This window comes from Atractosteus spatula, chromosome 13, assembly GCF_055471065.1.
Source record: "Atractosteus spatula isolate fAtrSpa1 chromosome 13, fAtrSpa1.hap1, whole genome shotgun sequence".
Lineage (NCBI taxonomy): Eukaryota > Metazoa > Chordata > Actinopteri > Semionotiformes > Lepisosteidae > Atractosteus > Atractosteus spatula.
The window spans coordinates 34,428,053-34,445,460 of NC_142718.1; the positions used below are offsets into that span (position 1 = coordinate 34,428,053).

Genomic DNA, 17,408 nt, shown 5'->3' on the forward strand with positions numbered 1-17,408 from the left:
AAATAATATTCCCTGTAGATGTGACATACTACACAACTGAGCTTCATCTTATGATGAACAACACACCTCCTCATTAACTGATCCATGCAGAGAGAGAATGACTTAAAATAGTCTGAAACCTATAAAAAACATTTCACACAGCAGAGGACCCAAGAATCCCAACGCTACAGGGAAATGCACTTAAACTGCTAACAATGGTCACTTCTTTTCGCAAAAGGTTGTGAAGCTTTGGAACAAGCTACCCAGCCAGTGGAAACCCTGAACACCCAGTCAGATGAGTGACATCTTCACATCAATTAGCAAATTGAAACTAAATGCATCGGATCAACTGAATGGTCTCTTCTCAGGAGGAAGTTTTATTACGCTCACTATCCTTCTTCTGTCTTCTTTCATGCCCTCCCTTGCAAAGGTGATCCTGGATTCACAGGAAGAAATGTTGCCCCGCACTATCATCTCACACATTCATTGCTACTATAAACAAGAACAAGTAACAAAACAAAAGAAAAGGGCTCTCTCCTTACATATACACACAGGCTGACCATATTGTTCTGGTCTGAAAGAGAGAAATGAGGACAATGGCCTGAGACGATGTTCTGCGCCAAACCCCCCCAATTCGCCCTAATCCCCAAGGGGCACTACACAAACACGGCTCCCCACAGCCCCCTGTGCCTCCCGCTTTTCACAACCAGAAGCCTATTAACCACATCGCTCTTAGCTGTCACGGGGCACGTGCACTTCAACAGCAGTCTCGGCAACCAGCGCCAAGACGAGCCCAAGACAGGGAGAGCCCAGGGACCGGCCAATGGGAATGGAGCAGGGCAGAGCCAATCCAGCATTCCCGGGATTGTTGGGAAATCCAGCATGAACCCTGACATCCTGAAAGAGCCTAGACGCTCGTCTGGAGGATGAATGCTCCACGCACAGCACAGAGACTGACTGTCTACCCCACACCCAGCCTGCGCTACATACATGAGTCGTGCTTCCTTCTGGGTGAGGAGTCACAGGTACACGCAGAAAGAAAAAGCACCCAAAAAGACAGGATCAGAATGCATGCACCTACTAAAGAAAAGCAAGACTATAGTGCGTTGAGCTCATGAGAAACACACAAATGAATGCTCACTATGCAGCACATGAAATGAAAAGGATAGCTACAGTAGTACAGAACAGATGCACACTTCTAGAATGGACAGGCCAAACCACTGATATACTGGACACCCTAGACACGAATGAACAGTATTACTACATATCGGTTGTTTTTCCTATCATTTGTGAGCAGCTCCCACCTATACCGATGGGCCGAATAAGAATGGCGACTGCCAGGTTTTTGTGGAAAGAGCTCTGAAACAGAAAGAGGAGGCAGTGAGGAATGTTGCTAGGTGGGTGTGGTAAGAAGCAGCAGTTTTTGTCGGAACTGTTACGGTTAATCCCAGGGGGAGAGCCGATGCACAAGAGCATGCCGAGGGATAGGTTTGCAGTGAGCTCTTCAGCTTTTCTCTCCGGTCTCTGCCAGGAGACCAGTATGGAAATTCAATACCTCCGACAGCTGTTGACAGAGGCGACACTTACAATATTTATCTGATCACAACAACATTCAGCTTGCTTCGTTTTGATCAATTCGCCTGCAACATGCTTCACAGATGAAGTGGTGTTCTTTACCCAAAGGGTTGTGCAAGTATGGAACAACATTTCCCCTATGAACCTTGGAACCTTGGATCAACCATCTAACTACCTCTCATTTATAACCTCTTATGTTTACATTCTTTAGAGCATCTGTAGTTCCTTTCCTTTTTATGTATTCCTTCTATTACTTTTGCAAAAGTTTATTTTAGTCTAATTTGTCCATTGACCTTTGTTCAACTCTCCTGGCTCATCTTTGCAATTATGAGCAAATTCATGGCTCCCTCTCAAGCTGGGTCATTCATCTTGACTGAGGATGTAGATGTACTACAACTACTGATGGCCACAGCAGAATGAAATCACACTTTGGCATCAACGTTTTGTCTGCTTATGTAGTAAAAAATGCTTCCATTCTTATTGGGCAGGTGTTTTGTCCTGCTGCATGACAATGACCCAAAACATGCAGCCAAAACAAGAAGCAATGTTTCAGGAGAAAGGAAAAGGGAAAAAGACTTAGACTGGCCAAGACAGTCTCCAGATTTACTGTAAATACAACTTAGTGATCTTCTAAATGCTGAAATAAAAACTAGCGTGAGGAGAACCTCAAGAATACACAAAGAACTCAAAGAGACAGTAGTAAAAGTGAAACAAATGATTACAGAGTTTGAGTTTATGCCTCAAAGAGAAATACTGACTTTTACACTCTGAATTGAATTTGTCCAAATACTTATGGTCAGTTGAAATGACTAAATTGAGAAGAAAATTATATATCTGGTCTATCAGGATCTAATTAATGCATGGGTTACCCCAAAAATAATGTGTATATATTGGACTTAATTCACTATCATTAATATTAATTAAATCATACAAAATACAACTGCTTAAATGTAATGCAAAGATGATTAATGCAAAGTTTTGACTTTGCTGTCCCAACACTTTTGGTGGACATTTTATATAAAACACTGGCACTTTATAAGACCTAAAGTAAACCATTTGAAACACCAATTTATGCCACCAAATAAAGGTCTTCTTAATACTTGTGGAATATTTATAAATAAAAATTAAAACTGGATCCCTGGGTCTAGGCTTGAGGCCCGCTAGACTCAAGAGATTCCCCCATCATTCCAAGAGCACAGCTCTGCAAACTGTTAAGAAATGCAAACCCCCCAGATTATTTCGGAATTCCCTGACAATCTCAGAAAGGTCAGGGCTCGGTAGTGACTAAAACTGTTGGCCTTTCCCTTATTGCCTGTTTGCCCTCTGCTTTACTTCTCCAAGAGTGCTATTTGCCTGTGCAGTTCAGATTAGCTCCATGAAGCGCCACATTATTAGCGTCGCTTTGATTCACTGGCACTGTTTGCCGAAACAAATTGCAGTCAAATTCTTGCACTTTCCATTCCATTAGGTACAGTAAGCAATCCATTTAAACTGAGTCTTTAACTATCGCCTGTTGTGGTTCAACAGAAACACCAATTGAAACCTGATAACCTCATCATAAAATTTGCATCACGTTATCTTTTTAGTAGAGCCACCTCAGGGCCTAAACTGTATGAAAAGCTTCACATCCTTTCCTTTCACAAGAGGCTATGTATTATTAATGACTGGATCATAGCATCATTAATCATCATTTTGCTTTAATGCATTCCTTATAATGGTCCTCTGGCAGAGGCACAGCCAAAAGCTGATGAAGCAGTGCGCAGGAATGCAGCAATATACAATCCAGAAGATACCTACATCTGTCCACAGCACAGGGGTCACCATGAACTGTGGCCTGTGAGACATACTGACGCAGACTTCATGCCTGCTCCCTTTCACTAACCCCAAATCATACAGCATTTCCATAGAGTGCTGGCAGAGTGGACGGAGATCATAATTTCCGCTCTTCTAGATTAGGAAGTCCTAATGCAAAGGAGTCCGGAGACATAGCTCTCTGTCTTCTGCATAGAGCAATATGAAGGCAGTCTCCAGCAACACAGTTATTCTGCAAGGCATGGATTGCAACTACAATAAAGGTAGTGGCTGTGCTTGTGGTGGCAGGGGGTTTGCCAAGCACATACCAGCTCCCAGTCCTCTGTGTTCGCTCCAAGAGCTGACAGAAGAACACCAAAACCCACACTGGGAAGAAGCAACCAAGAAAGAAACCAGGCTGGAGATGGTGCAAATCCCAGATCTAAAAAGGAGCCACTGCGGACCAATGGAGCACAGTTAACCGCCCCCGATCCCTGTGCTGGGAAGTTAAAGCGCTTTGCTTCAGTTATGGCAGAGCACAAGGCCGCAGGGGAACATGAGATTGTTTAATTACAATCCTGGATGAAGACAATGAGCATCAGATTGATTTCCACCCAGCTGAAAGGAGGACCTCAGGAATAACACCCTTATCAAAGACAACACATCACTGGATTGTTACAGAATCACGGTACTTTCTGTACTGTAAAATACTCATCACTCAAATACATAAAGCAGCAGAGCATATAGCTTCAGTTTCAAAACGGTTACACAATCTTCTAATTTTGTCTCAGACACATTTCCCAATTTTGAGCAGATTAAAGAGTTATGTTGATCGACATTACACTTCTGTAAGTGCGAAAATTGCTGTACCTTACATTTATTTAGAACGATGTTCAGATTGCAAGCATCCACACCAAGTAATATGATCCCATTTTATTTTGTGACTTTTCGTTTTCTGCTGCTTGGCTTTTTGCTTTGCTAGCTTGTCTGCACACACAAGGCTGTGCTTCATACAGCATCAGGAGAGTGTGCTGTGTGTGGTGTGTCTGATGTGTGTGTTGTGGGCTGCCTCATCAGAAAGTCACTAGTCTTTAAGGGGGGGGGGGGGGGGGGGAGCATCTTCTTTCCTGACTATATACACTGCAAAGTCATAAAAATGTGATTTCCCTCAAGTCATCTTTCACTGCTACCCAGCATGTGGTCTAGACCCTGTAAAAACCAGAGGAAATTCCAGCTTAGCTCGCTAGAGGATAGAAAACAAATCTGTTTACTTAATAAAAAATGTGAATCCCACGCCCTGGCTGCACAGCCCTATAAACTCTATAAGGATCTCTTAACTTTCTTCTGATCTGGCTCATGATCATATGGAATTTCTACCATGTAAGCACCTACGAGAACCTTCCTTCATGGAAAGGAAAACAAAAAATGTGTAGTGTGGTTGGCCACAAACACATCATTATTTTAAAGCTGCACGGGACAAAAAGGAGAAAATCAAATGGCAAAAATAGATATGGGGATATCCCATGGGGACAAGCAAAAAGCATCATAATACAGACACTAAATAGACCAAGAGAGCAGAAACCAGTACGCAGAAATCATGCCACAGTTCGAAAAGAAGTTAGGCGGTAGGGTTCTGTAGCAATCCAGTCCATCACCAGATTGTGAACAGACCTCATTCCCGACTGAAGCCCATCCTGCAGGTCATGCACACAGAAATACAATGAATTGTGCGGGTCCAGACACACCCATTAAAAACCACTAGTGAGATTTTTAATAAGCGCCGATGAAGTAAAAGAAGAGACATGCACAGTCTGCCAAGGTCCAGCCACACGCGAACCCCGCTGGTCAAACATGCCCAGCCGCACGCATAGGTGCCTCGGCATCTGGCTATCCCATGAGCACGAGCTCTGACACTAATCTCGCCGCCGTACACACACTGACCTTAATACCCGCTTCGCAATCAGTGGACCAGAAAGGCATACACACAGCTGGCAGGAAACCGGGCGCTTTAAACCGGAAAAAAAAACCCATATCCAAGTTCATAACATATAGACACAATGTGGCCGGGATCCCATTTAATCAGAGGGATTTAGCTGTGATCTTTCGGAGTTAAGCAGCATGGAATTAGGCCAGTACTCGAAACATATAGTATACTTTTCCTAATCTCCACACAATACCCAGATAGGAGATCCTAATGTGTGAGGCTAGGGGGTCCATTTAGCCGCAAGATTCTGAAAGAGGTTTTGAGAGAGTGATGCAGGTAAAGGGGACCAGAGAGGAAAGGGAGCAGGCTGTTTACCATTTTTCCTTCCATCTTTGTCTGTACCGCAGTAGTCACAGTGGGCACAGCGGCTAAGAGCCTGAACTACGAGTGAACTGCTGACTCTTACCACTAGACCACTTACCTTTGATCTTGCTCAAACACTGGCATGAAGCCTTTAAAACAACAGTCTACACTTCTCAGGTCCCCTGGCTCACACCTCAGCATTAGTTCCCACTGGCTAACAACACTTTATACTGTGTACTGTATACTACACACCTTCTGAAACAGATGAAAGGCTGTAACTCCTCAAGCAAAAAGGCATATCTTACATCCTTATGGAGCCCCTCTTCAACTTGGCATGGAGTGAATGACTCTAGTGTAAGCACTGCATGTTAAATTCACTTCCCAAACTCATAGAGGAACGGACTAAATTAAAGAGGTCAATGGGAAAAAAAAAAGGAACATGACAACATTCTGTTTTAATATTGCACTCTCTTATGCCAAAGTGCCCCCGCTGATGGATTTGGGATTGCTCGTTATGCAAGAGCATTATAAATGATGATACTACGCATGTGGGCATTAATCTCTTCCAGGACTGTAAACCCTACTCTGCAGCTACACGCCATATGAAGTGCCATTAATGTCCAGTAACAACTGCATCCTTTGGGAAGCAAGTGAAAGCATACAGGAATTTGCCGGCACAAGTGTTTTCTCACCTCTTAAGAGAAAAAAAAACTGAAAACTTCCCCAGCTCTGCTTAAACAGGAAGCATTATCCCACACCAGAGCGCTGGCCTATTTATCTCCATGAGGCAGAGAGGGTGTCTGAGGCAACTGTACTGTATGTAAAAAGGGTCAGTGGAAAAGCTGGCACTGTAAAACAGCTCTCACAGCAAGAGTTTTCCATGACTGGGCCTGTGATAACTCCAGGAATGCCGCTGAAGAAAGGCACAGGAAGAGTCGTTCCTGTGGAAAGTGTGAACGCATCAAGGCGGAAGACTGGCTGTGCGCTGTGCGCCACAGAAGACATTTATAGTCAGCACAGATCCAGGAGCACAGCACAGTGTCCTAATTTAGAAGAACACACAATGGAATTTTTATACACTGCTAAGTCTCCATCAGGCAGTGCTGCTAGAAGTTTTGTTGCGACAGGAAGCATTGGCGTGCATCTATAAGGAGAAAACATTCATCCCACACAAGGGCCAACAAGCAGCTGAAGAAGAATAGCACAGGGTACAGGGTACAAGCACAGATCTCAGACTTCATCGACCACTGCTTTCGGCACAAGCACAAGAGAGCAGCTCAGCACGGTAGCTTGAATTAAGAGTGACAAGACCAAATACTCAGTGCCAAGCATGCTGTGCTTTCTCGAGAGGAAGAGTCTAAGCCCATTCTGCAGCTCTTTGTAAAACCTTCATTCCTCTATGTAAGACCCAGATGTAGTGTTCCAGCAAGTATGTTCTGAAGTAATGAACACTCCATAAAGACCTTCATAAAAGCTTTAGAGCACTTCAACCACACAGGACAAGTAAAAGGTTTCTTCACCTTATTTCTTTAATTTATGCAGTAACATGCAGAATGATTCTCTGAAAATTACTGATCATCAGTTAGGGAGCAGGCAGCGATAATGAAGAAACTCCATGCGATTTCAAAACCCGATGAATCTGAAGTTCTTAAACCACGCATTTTCAATATCAATGGTTATTCATGAATCACATAAATACAAAACGTCAGTCTCCGTACATCACATGCAGGAAATTAAGGAGGTTATCCCTCTCTGACCGGGATCTCTCTGAAAACAATGCAGTATATGGAAATAAACACGCTTTGACGACTCTTTCCAAATAAATTGAAATTGAGCGTGTGGCTGGCTTCCACACCTGGATCACAACACAAGTCACATCCCAGTAGTCCCACAGTTCAGAGGCATGGAGCAGGTGACCAAATAATGTAATGTAATGTAATAATAATGTATAGGAAGTAACACAGCAGTCAGTTATATTAGTGGGATTCTCCAAATTAAAAATAATGGCAGCAGAGAGCTTAAGGCAGCTCCTTTGTGTGCAATCGGTTTGCTGAACAACTGTTTTGATTTTTGCAACATTTATTTTAATGGCAGTTTAACAATGCCCCTGACGGAGGGCTCTTTGCGAGCCTCGTTATTTTTATGGTGCACCTGTTTAGTGTCTCGGCAGCCAGAACTAGCCACCATGGACCCATTACCAGAGACCCACAAATCACGCTGCGCTTGTTCGGCGCGGGGGAAAGAGAAAGAGAGACGCAGAAGAGTGACTTCATTGCCCTGAGCAGAAGAGATCGCTCACTGCAGATGGACTCCACATCCTTAAGACCGTCATGCGTTAATAAAGAGAAGAAGAGCACCACGTTCATTTCCCAGTCTATCAAGCACACTAACGAAAGGCATATTTTCCCCATACGCAGCCTGACTCTTCCTCTGCGGTACAGTAACACCTGCAAAACCAAGGCAGGGCCAGAAATTTCACAAGTCACCATTGCTTTTAAACTTTGAACACTTCTTTCATTATGGCTGTCTCCGACCCTCTCCTATAAAATGTTTATACATGTTATACCGGCCGGCCATCACTTAAAATGGAGACAATTTTATTAAAACATGTTAACCGCGAGATAACATCTGCAGCTGTTTCAACCAGTTTCAATTCATACACTGCTTTCACTGACAAAGATAACATGACAGTACCAGTCAGCATTCAGAATTTTGTTGATCAAACCTATCCATTGATCGAATCATGCAGATAGCTTTGCTTATTTCACACCATGCGAGCAGCAGCTGCCAAAATCAATGGCAAACTTGGTTAGCAACTGAATATAGTTACAGAATTAATTAATATAGATACAGCTGTTCAAAACACATATAAAAATATCCCTTGACATCTGCATATACGTCAGTAGTCAGGAGACCTTCATTGTAAATTAATATTTAACACCAGAAGTAATGAAACACTTAGACTGTCATATGACATTTATTAAGCACCATGCAAAGCAAATGTTCAAACAGGCAGAGACCGCTAATCCATTTTTTTGCTGGCATCAGTTCTGAACCCTGACCTAAAATAAAACCGTTATCGTAAATGTATTTGATCTCATCTGGCCATCATAGCATTTTAATCCGCTTGCGTACGCTTTGTCTGTTTTGTGTATTTCAAAGAAGAAATACATCAGAAAAGAGAGAAAACATTTTGAAGGGAACGTTGCCAGTAAACCACAGTTAAGGAGCGACTTTCAAGCTTCTCTGCCCCAGATGGGCAGCCCTGAAGACAAAGTGAATCAACACCATTGCATTTTTACATTTCAAATTGAAGACACTACTAATCCACACTGTTGAAATGTTACACTACACAGCTCCACCCATGTCCATACTTTTGCCTAAATCAACTCATAAATGAAGCTCAGTACAAGCAGTGATAGTGATGATGATGATGATGATAATGACGAAACATCAGCCCAGCAAACAGGCCTCAACCCCTGCACCCTGGAAAGCTCAGTCACACTACACTTGACCTGAGACCAAAGGCACTGTGATTGGCCTTGGTTGCTTGAGTGGGCGTGGGTTCAAATCTCATTCACAAGGTCCTGGTGGCTCATTATGCAATAAGAGCAGATCAGGGGAGCGTGCTGGAAGGTGGGGCCACATAGAGCACAACTTTCTTTTGGGAGTGTCACAGGCCAACTGTGGGTATACTGAGAGTTAAACAGGGTTTAGGGTGAAAGATGACGTGGGACCAGGGTACTCGATGGACACTAGCTTCTGGGACCACATCTGACTCTTGCACAATCCAAACACCTCTGCTGGAGTGGGACCTGTCTAACAAGAACTACAGTCACAACCTTGGTGCTGGAAAGCCACAGTGCAGTTATAGTCTTGAGTAAGGTCCTCTCTTACTCAAGTCTGGAAAAAACCTATAAATTATTGATTAAATAAGCAAGTAATAAGAAATTAAATTCCAGTCCTTGAGCACTGAAAAGGATTGAAACTATGATTCAAGACGATATCTGAATTTTATCATTTAACCTGCCTAACTGATGTAAAAAGTAAAAAGCGCAGCACCTTGAAGATTTAATGGTGACCCATAACACCTGCTGGACTGGGGGTCTCCAGGACCAGTTTCAGGTACCTGATAAGAGTGGAACGCTAATACTTATTTTAAATACCCAAAACCCCATTGTGAGTACAGGGCAGGGCAGTTGCTACTGGTGGTTCTGATAAACAGCCTCAAACTGTGCTGTGAAAGGGGCTTGAGGCTAATTAATATTAACCAGCTGGCTGGATTCTTTTTTCCACATGCTTTTCTGTTTACGACCAGACCTGCGGAGTCTCCTACTCACCTCATAAGACTGACAGCCATGGTGTCATTCATGCTGGACAGACCTGACACTGAGAAGGTCCCGACTGAATCGGCTGTCTGAATGATCAGAATCATTCTGCTGAAAAATCCATGCGATGATGTGCTGTTCCTTAATGCAAATGCTGATCTGGGCCTCTCTTAATCACTCAGACCCTAATTTCACGCGTGCAATTTTCATTAGTTCTGCATCGCTTTCAATCTAGGACGCGGTCTGGATGTGCCACTACCTGACAACCTACCATCAAGAGTTAAAGGGAAAGAGAGTTGGAATTAAGAAGGGAAATGGCACAGACATAACACGGTCTGACAGCAGAGTGACCCAGTGGTTAAGGATAGCTTCTGAAAACCCCTGGGCTTTCCTCACTGTTATATGACTAATGTTAGCTGCTTATAGTAATGAAAGTGTAAGCAAATAATTCAGTATTCAGAAAGCACCATCTGGACTACAATTATTACAGTAATTCCTACGGATGCATGATGAAAAGCTTCACAAAAATCAAATATGCTAGACCCACAACGTATGGCTTCGGGACCCGATGTCTGATGGAGTTTTTTACCACACCACGGACAGTGATTTTGGAAGCTTACAATTCCTCGAAAGGAGCTACAGATAATATTGCATGATTGACAGTCATAGCACTTGGCAAATACAGCAACAAATGTGACCCTGTCAGGAATCACTGATCCTAACTATCTAAATATCAGTAAGAGTAGATACTACACTTGACCTGAGACCAAAGGCGCTGTGATTGGCCTTGGTTGCTTGAGTGGGCGTGGGTTCAAATCTCATTCACAAGGTCCTGGTGGCTCAGTATGCAATAAGAGCAGATTGGGGGAGCGTGCTGGAAGGTGGGGCTACATAGAGCTCAACTTTCTTTGGGGGTGTCACAGGCCAACTGTAGGTATACTGAGAGTTAAACAGGGTTTAGGGTGAAAAATGACAGTTAATAATGCATTTACAGAAACGTTAAAATTAACAGGAACAAGCAGAAAATGTCTTTTCCATTTTTTCTCTTGAAGCAGTGCAATAAACACACAAATCATGCAAAGAATCAGATTCTGCAGAACGTACGTTTCTTCAGCACGGGGGATTAAAGAGAGCGCAGCTAAACTAAAGACAGGTCAAAAAATAAGTATGGGGGAACAGAAACAAAGTGAAAGTGACCACCAGTATTAAAGGCTTTGAATGAAAACACACGCCACCACCTCCGTTATCCAGTTTAGGAGATTAGCCATGCTTCACATCACTGCAAAAGGACCAACAGCAGAAATTTGGGAAAAGCCTTTGTACTGCCTGCTCCGAGGGTTTCCTCACAGACGCGTATCAGGAAGATCTTCATCAGACACTGGCCCGCTGACACCAGATGGCCGTGCACACTGCTCAGGCAGGTAATTAACGACAGAAAAATCATTAGACGTGGAAACAAAGAGTGAAGGGCTGCTGGGGAGGAGACTGAAAGAAACCAAACACCAACCATGAGTCCTTCGTCTCCTCCATTGGCTGCAAGAGGCAACAACCAAATGTTTTTTTTTTTATGTGACCTAAGCGTTTGACACTAGTAATACAGAAACTGTAGAATGTTTTTGGAGAATTTAGAGAGTAAAAAGATGACAGTAAAATGACAAGTTTGTGCAACTTCATGCCTTCATCACAAATCAGCATGCAGATATTTCAGACTTAGAAACCAATGGCAAAATACAATTTACTACAAACTATGTCTTGTAGGAAGAATATTAAGTGTGAAAAAGTCGTACTAGAGATGTTCAGAAAGCCTCTACAATGATGTGTGTGTGTAAGGGGGAGGGGGTGCGACACCAGGTGAGTTAAAAAGCAAATGAGGCTGAAAGGTTTACTGGTACTTTCACAAGAGCTTCCAAATAAACACTCCCTGCAAATACACACAACCTGACAAATTCTGGCATCTGACGCTCTCGGTATACAGCCGCGGGTGGGCCTCCCGTGAACGAGGCACTGAGGAGCTGAACAGCACGGAATGCAATACAAATAAAAACACTGTGTCACAAGAGTAGCGGCTTAGCACTCTAGTCCTCACCTTCCTGTCCAAAAGCAAACAGCACCTTTTCGACCACGCTCCCTCCCCCCTACCTCTCTTAAGACACACAAGCCCTCTAAGCAGCTTCTTTACGCTTTCAAACCTGAGCATAGGAAAAAAAAACAGAAGATGCATTACCCTTGAGTGGCGATCCATTAACGCTCTCCGTGCTGGACTGCGAGCATCCCAAAGCGGCCCTTTTCTGGGAACTCAGAAACCCCTTCTTGCTGCTGTCCCTCAAGGACTTGCCGCTGGGGCTGGTGACAGGCGTGGACGTGCCGTCCTTCTTGGAGAAAATCCCACTGAAAAAACGAAGCAGCCGGCGCTCCTGCCCGCTGGAGCGCACCCCGCCCCGGAGGAAACCCTCTTTCTCATCCAGGTGCTTCTCGGCGAGCCGGTGCAGGTCGCTGTTGTCCAGGGTCCTGTTCTTGCCCTTCGCCCTGTCCCACCGGCTGAGCTCGGTGAGGGAGTCCGTCTTGTTCAGCACTTCCCCCACGTCCAGCGTGTTCCTCTTCTCGCTGCCCCCCGACTCGTCGAAAGCGGGGTTCTGCAGCACCACGGCGGCCGGCGACCCCTCTTCCCCCTGGCCGATGCAGCTGGAACTGCTGTGGTGCTTCTCCCGGGTTAAGGCTTTGATCCTCAGGAGCTCCCCTCCGGTCCAGTGCCGGAAACTGAAGCTCCGGCGGAGCAGGCTGGGGTGCCTCTTCAGCGGAGGTGTCTGTGGGAGCGGTTCACCTGACTTGGCATCGGTTTTAGGGCTCATGGACGGGGACCCGACGCTGCAACATTCCTTCTGAGCCGCGCTGCAGCTCGGAGAGGCACCGTATTCGCTCTGCACCCGAGTTTCGCCTGCGAGGCAGATGCTGTGGACCCCAGTACCCTCGCCCGACTCTGGAACAGAAATACCACCTACTAGCTCCTTCTCACACCCAGTGGTTTCGCTCCCTATCGTTATCGCCGTTTCACCCTTCTCTCTAGTGCAAATATCGCTTTTCAGCCCTTTCGTGGCCGGACTGTCCACTGAACCCACCACATTTCTCTTATTCTGCAAGGCTACGTTCAGAGAGGCGACCATGCTCACGGGGCGCCCCGGGCACCCGGCCGCCTGGGGCTCCGCTTGCACGGCTCCGCTGCCTTCGCCAGCCTCCCTCAGCTTGAAAGACAGGTCCTTGTGGAAGTGGTGCGTCTTCCTGGAGATTTTTAACCGGCCCAGTTCCAGGTGACCCGTGCTAAAAGTCCTGAAGTTTCGCAGGTAGTTCTGAGCGGAGAAGTCGTCGGTCTCGTCCTCCTCCTCCTCCAGCTCTTCCAGCAGGCAGCTGCGCTGGATCTCCGAGGCGCCCTCTCGCCTGTACGCGCCCGCTTTTGAGATGTCGAGCCGCCGGTGAGCCGAGCCGCTGCTATCCGTGCTTCCTCCTCCCTCCGACAAACTCTCCTTTTTCACCAGAGTGAGAGAAATCCGGTACACCGTTTTTCTTTGTGGGGTTCCCCTTTCCATCCTTTCGGGGTAGTTACCATCCAGAAGGTACATTCTTTAGTGACGGGTAGGGGAAAAAAAAACAAAAGAAACGAAAGCAAACGAAGGTCCTTTCGAATTAACGTAGGATCACCGAAACGTGGACCACGCAAGAACACCGGGAATGCACGCAGCCATTATGTTCCTAGTAATAAGAGTGCGTGGAAATTGTACAAAAATTGAAGGGTAAAGATAAATAGCTACAGAATGTTTGTCTTAGCAGGATAAAGAAAATGTGCAAAAAATGTGCAAACAGTATTCCGTGGTTCCAACCAATAAGACGTTTAAAAGGTGCTTATCTCCAGGTAAAAATGCATTGCGCCCGTGCCAATGATGAGTCCCTCAAGCAAATGTTTCGAAGCCAACATTTGTATAAACGCTATTGCCTCGGTGCGAATATTGCGCGCACACACACACACAAAAAGACCTTTGAAAAACATCAGATGGAGCAAGCAAAGACACAAGGTGAGTGTTGAGAAAAATAAAACCACCAATCCAACTGTCTCGACCCTCCTGATCTCTCTCGGCTTCTCCAGGGCGAATCACTGGATCACTGCAAAAATATTATCGTAGTCTTGTATCCCCATCAAACTGAGTGCTCCAACCACTTCCCGCTGCGGCGCTCTCTCGCTGTTAACGGTGATGAAGTGCTTTTGTTTCCATTATTGTGATGGTGATTATGATGGAAACGATGTGCCCCGGATTGTGCACAGAAACACAAACACGGTGCTCCCACCAGCGAGAAATGAGCGCATTGAAGAAATCTCCTCTCCCCCCCAGCAGCTATCCTCTCCCGCACACAGGGACTCGCCAGCCAGCCCGCACCAGGCGGGCGGCTGGAAAACACGAAGCGGATCTCGGAGTGAGGACCATGAGCACATATGAAGATTATTGTGAACTACACTTAAGGAGTACTAAATACTAAGGCCCTACCATAAACTATAGAAGAAAGGTTTGCATTTGAAAAAAGACACCCAAATCTATGTTTTGACATTAAAATAAATACAGTATGAAACTATATTTCCTTCCAATGGTTGTCTGTCCAAGCACAACGGGTCTCTGCTTCTGTCCAAATATGTATTACAACAGGTTAAAAGTTAATTTAATAACATTTGCCATAACGTTAAGCGTTCGGTTAGTTTTGAACTAATGTGAACTAGAACCTGTACCGTGATTAATAACAGAATATAGTTTCGGGTATTTTACCACAAAAATTAAAGTATGACCACAGCTTATAAAACTGAATTTTCTAAAACTATACATTGACTTAGAAAAAGTCAAACATCCGCAGATATGTGAGGATTGATAAGGATATGTGCTCCTCTTTGCTGGGGAGGACCCCCGACACCCCTTCTCTGTTTTTCGCGTTTGAAAAACAAAAGCAGCTTTTGTTTACGTTTCAAACGCGTCGGGTCCGAAATCTATCCCGTGTTTTGCGGCGCTCCGCTCTCGGGGGGTGGAGCCGTTCTTTCCCTGTCATGTCAGTCAGCGCTGGTTCCAAACCCACAATCCCGGGGCAGCAAGCTTTGCTCGACTCCATGCATCCGTGGGGTTTAAGGTTAATACTCGGATATTTCTTAACTGCAGTACGGCCCCAGTATACGGAATTTAACCCACTCATTAATCCCCGTGCTGTCTAGCGGTGGAGTCGGTCGTATGAAAAGGTGCGTGCAGCGACCAGCTCGGCGTGGATTCCTCAATTCCAAAATACTGTGCCCCTGTCGGCGCCAGTTACATCATCATCGCAAGACCGTGCTTTATCTTAAAAACGTAGATGCACAGGAAGGGGTAGCTTTCTTATTTTTTACTCCTGTCTTCAAGACAAAGACATTCACAAACTGCACATGAGATGTTCGGCACATACATTTTCCAGAGCGAAGGGTAATTTTATGCACGAACGTAGAGTTCTGCATTTGGCAAGCTTGTACGCAACAATACTACAAGTTAATACAACAATACTAAAGTTCATTCTTCTTGTATGCGTTAAAATCTCCTCCACAGGATTCCTCCAACAGCATGAACGAGACTATACAGAAGGGACACTGCATTCCACACTGTTTGGTCTCACAAAGTGGTCTGTCCACAGTACATAACAAATTCAGATCACATTCCCGTCCCATTCCACACAGTACAACTAAGGGAAACTGTTAGCAAACAGCTCTACTACAGCTTCAGTAAACTACAATTCATAACCTGTGAAGTACATTACAATCATTGGCTTTTGCTCACCTGCTATATCAGCAGGTTTCATCCCAGCTCCACCTAACACCCTCTTAGGGCACCTTTTTGATGTGCCGTACCAAGGTTTCTATTAAAATAGAATGGAATATTATCTAATTTACACGTTACTATTTTAGCTAAGTGTAAAAGTGGTTTACATTTGTAACCCGTTATTATATACTGTATTACCTATTTCTCGCTTATTTTACTGATGAAATGAGTGAAGTTCTCAGAACACACGCAAGGGAACAGTACCAAAATACACCACCCTGTCCTTAAAGACACAACCGTTTGACTCCAAAGCCCTAACCACTCCTCCTTAGGGCTGCCATACATGTACTATACCACCCTCCATGTTACTAGAGATGTTAACTACATATCGCTGAGAGATTAAACTGTACCTACTCTATTGTACATTAGCAGTCTTTTTTACTTTACAGGTTAAACACATTCATTATTCCCTAATTACCAGATATTGCCCACTGACTGGGAAATTGCTAATACAGCTCCCAAAAAAGGCCAAAAAACAAATTAATTACAGACCAATAAGCCTATATCTTACTTTTATTTAATGTAAGGTTATGGGAACAATAATCATATTTGAACGAGAGGGTAATCTGTATAGTGACAGAATTCTAGTAGATTATTTGCCTGGATTTTGAAAAGCCAGGTTTTGCTTCACTTGCAACAGCGAGAATGGATACAAGCAGAACATATCGTATGGCATATTCACAGGTTTCTTTTAAAATATTTTCAAACTGCAGGCAGAAGACATTTAAAGTAATCTTTGGATTTAAAATTCGGTTAATGGATAGGAAACAGATAATAGATAATGGGTGAATGTTAAATTTGTGGTGATGTGATTAATAGAGTACAACTAATCCTCCTAATGAATAGCAATGATTCCAATTCTGGAATAGTTAGAATTTGTCCATTTTGAAATTGATACCAAAGAAGCACTAAAAATGACAAACCGTATTTGCATTTGTGTTCAGGTGATATCACAAGGAAAACTTTTGCCATGACGGTGAAGATCAGAAAAGCGTCAAATAATTGCAGCATTAAATCAAAAATCTTTTGTTGACATTTCCCTGTACTACATTGTAGGATAATAATTTCAAAATGTGCTATTGATAACACTGTTGCATAATGAGAACAACAGAAACGTTGTGTTCTCTTTCTTCTTTTTTTCAGCATGGAATAAACCTATTACTTGTTCCTTTAAATACATGTCTTGTATAATACGAAGCAGTGATGCCTTTCTCTAACACCAATCTCTTGTAAGCTTATCCCATCTAAAACCCTATGGGGCTGTTTTTAAATTATGAGGAAACAAGGTATTCAGAAAATAGGAGATGCGTATTATGATTAATTAAGGAATAGCTTTCAAATACCTCCAACACACTTTAATTACAGATCTGGCAAAACAAATGCTCAATCAATACAGGAAGAGCCTCTGTTAAAGCTTCACTATTCATTACTTGACTCCATATAACTCAAGGCCACTGCGGTCATACTTATCTCTCAAACATATCAGATTTTATTGCTGAGCTCATTTTTGAGTACTAACTGAAAAACAAAGGGGATGGGAGAGAGAGATCTGGGAATTCCTCTTACAAATGAGCAACA

At 44.0% G+C, this 17,408-nt stretch overlaps 1 protein-coding gene across 2 annotated transcripts in view; it reads right to left on the reverse strand.

Annotated features, from left to right (window-relative positions):
- Positions 1-17,408, reverse strand: part of agap1 (ArfGAP with GTPase domain, ankyrin repeat and PH domain 1) — a 242,445-nt gene that overhangs the window by 134,059 nt on the left and 90,978 nt on the right. The window contains exon 1 of one of the 2 annotated variants that reach the window (XM_088930493.1): positions 12,185-13,574. The exons of the other annotated variant lie outside the window; for it this stretch is intronic. Coding sequence (XP_088786619.1) covers positions 12,185-13,574 — 1,390 coding nt within the window. Of the gene's footprint in view, positions 1-12,184; positions 13,575-17,408 lie in introns of those variants that run through there. 2 annotated transcript variants of the gene reach the window in all.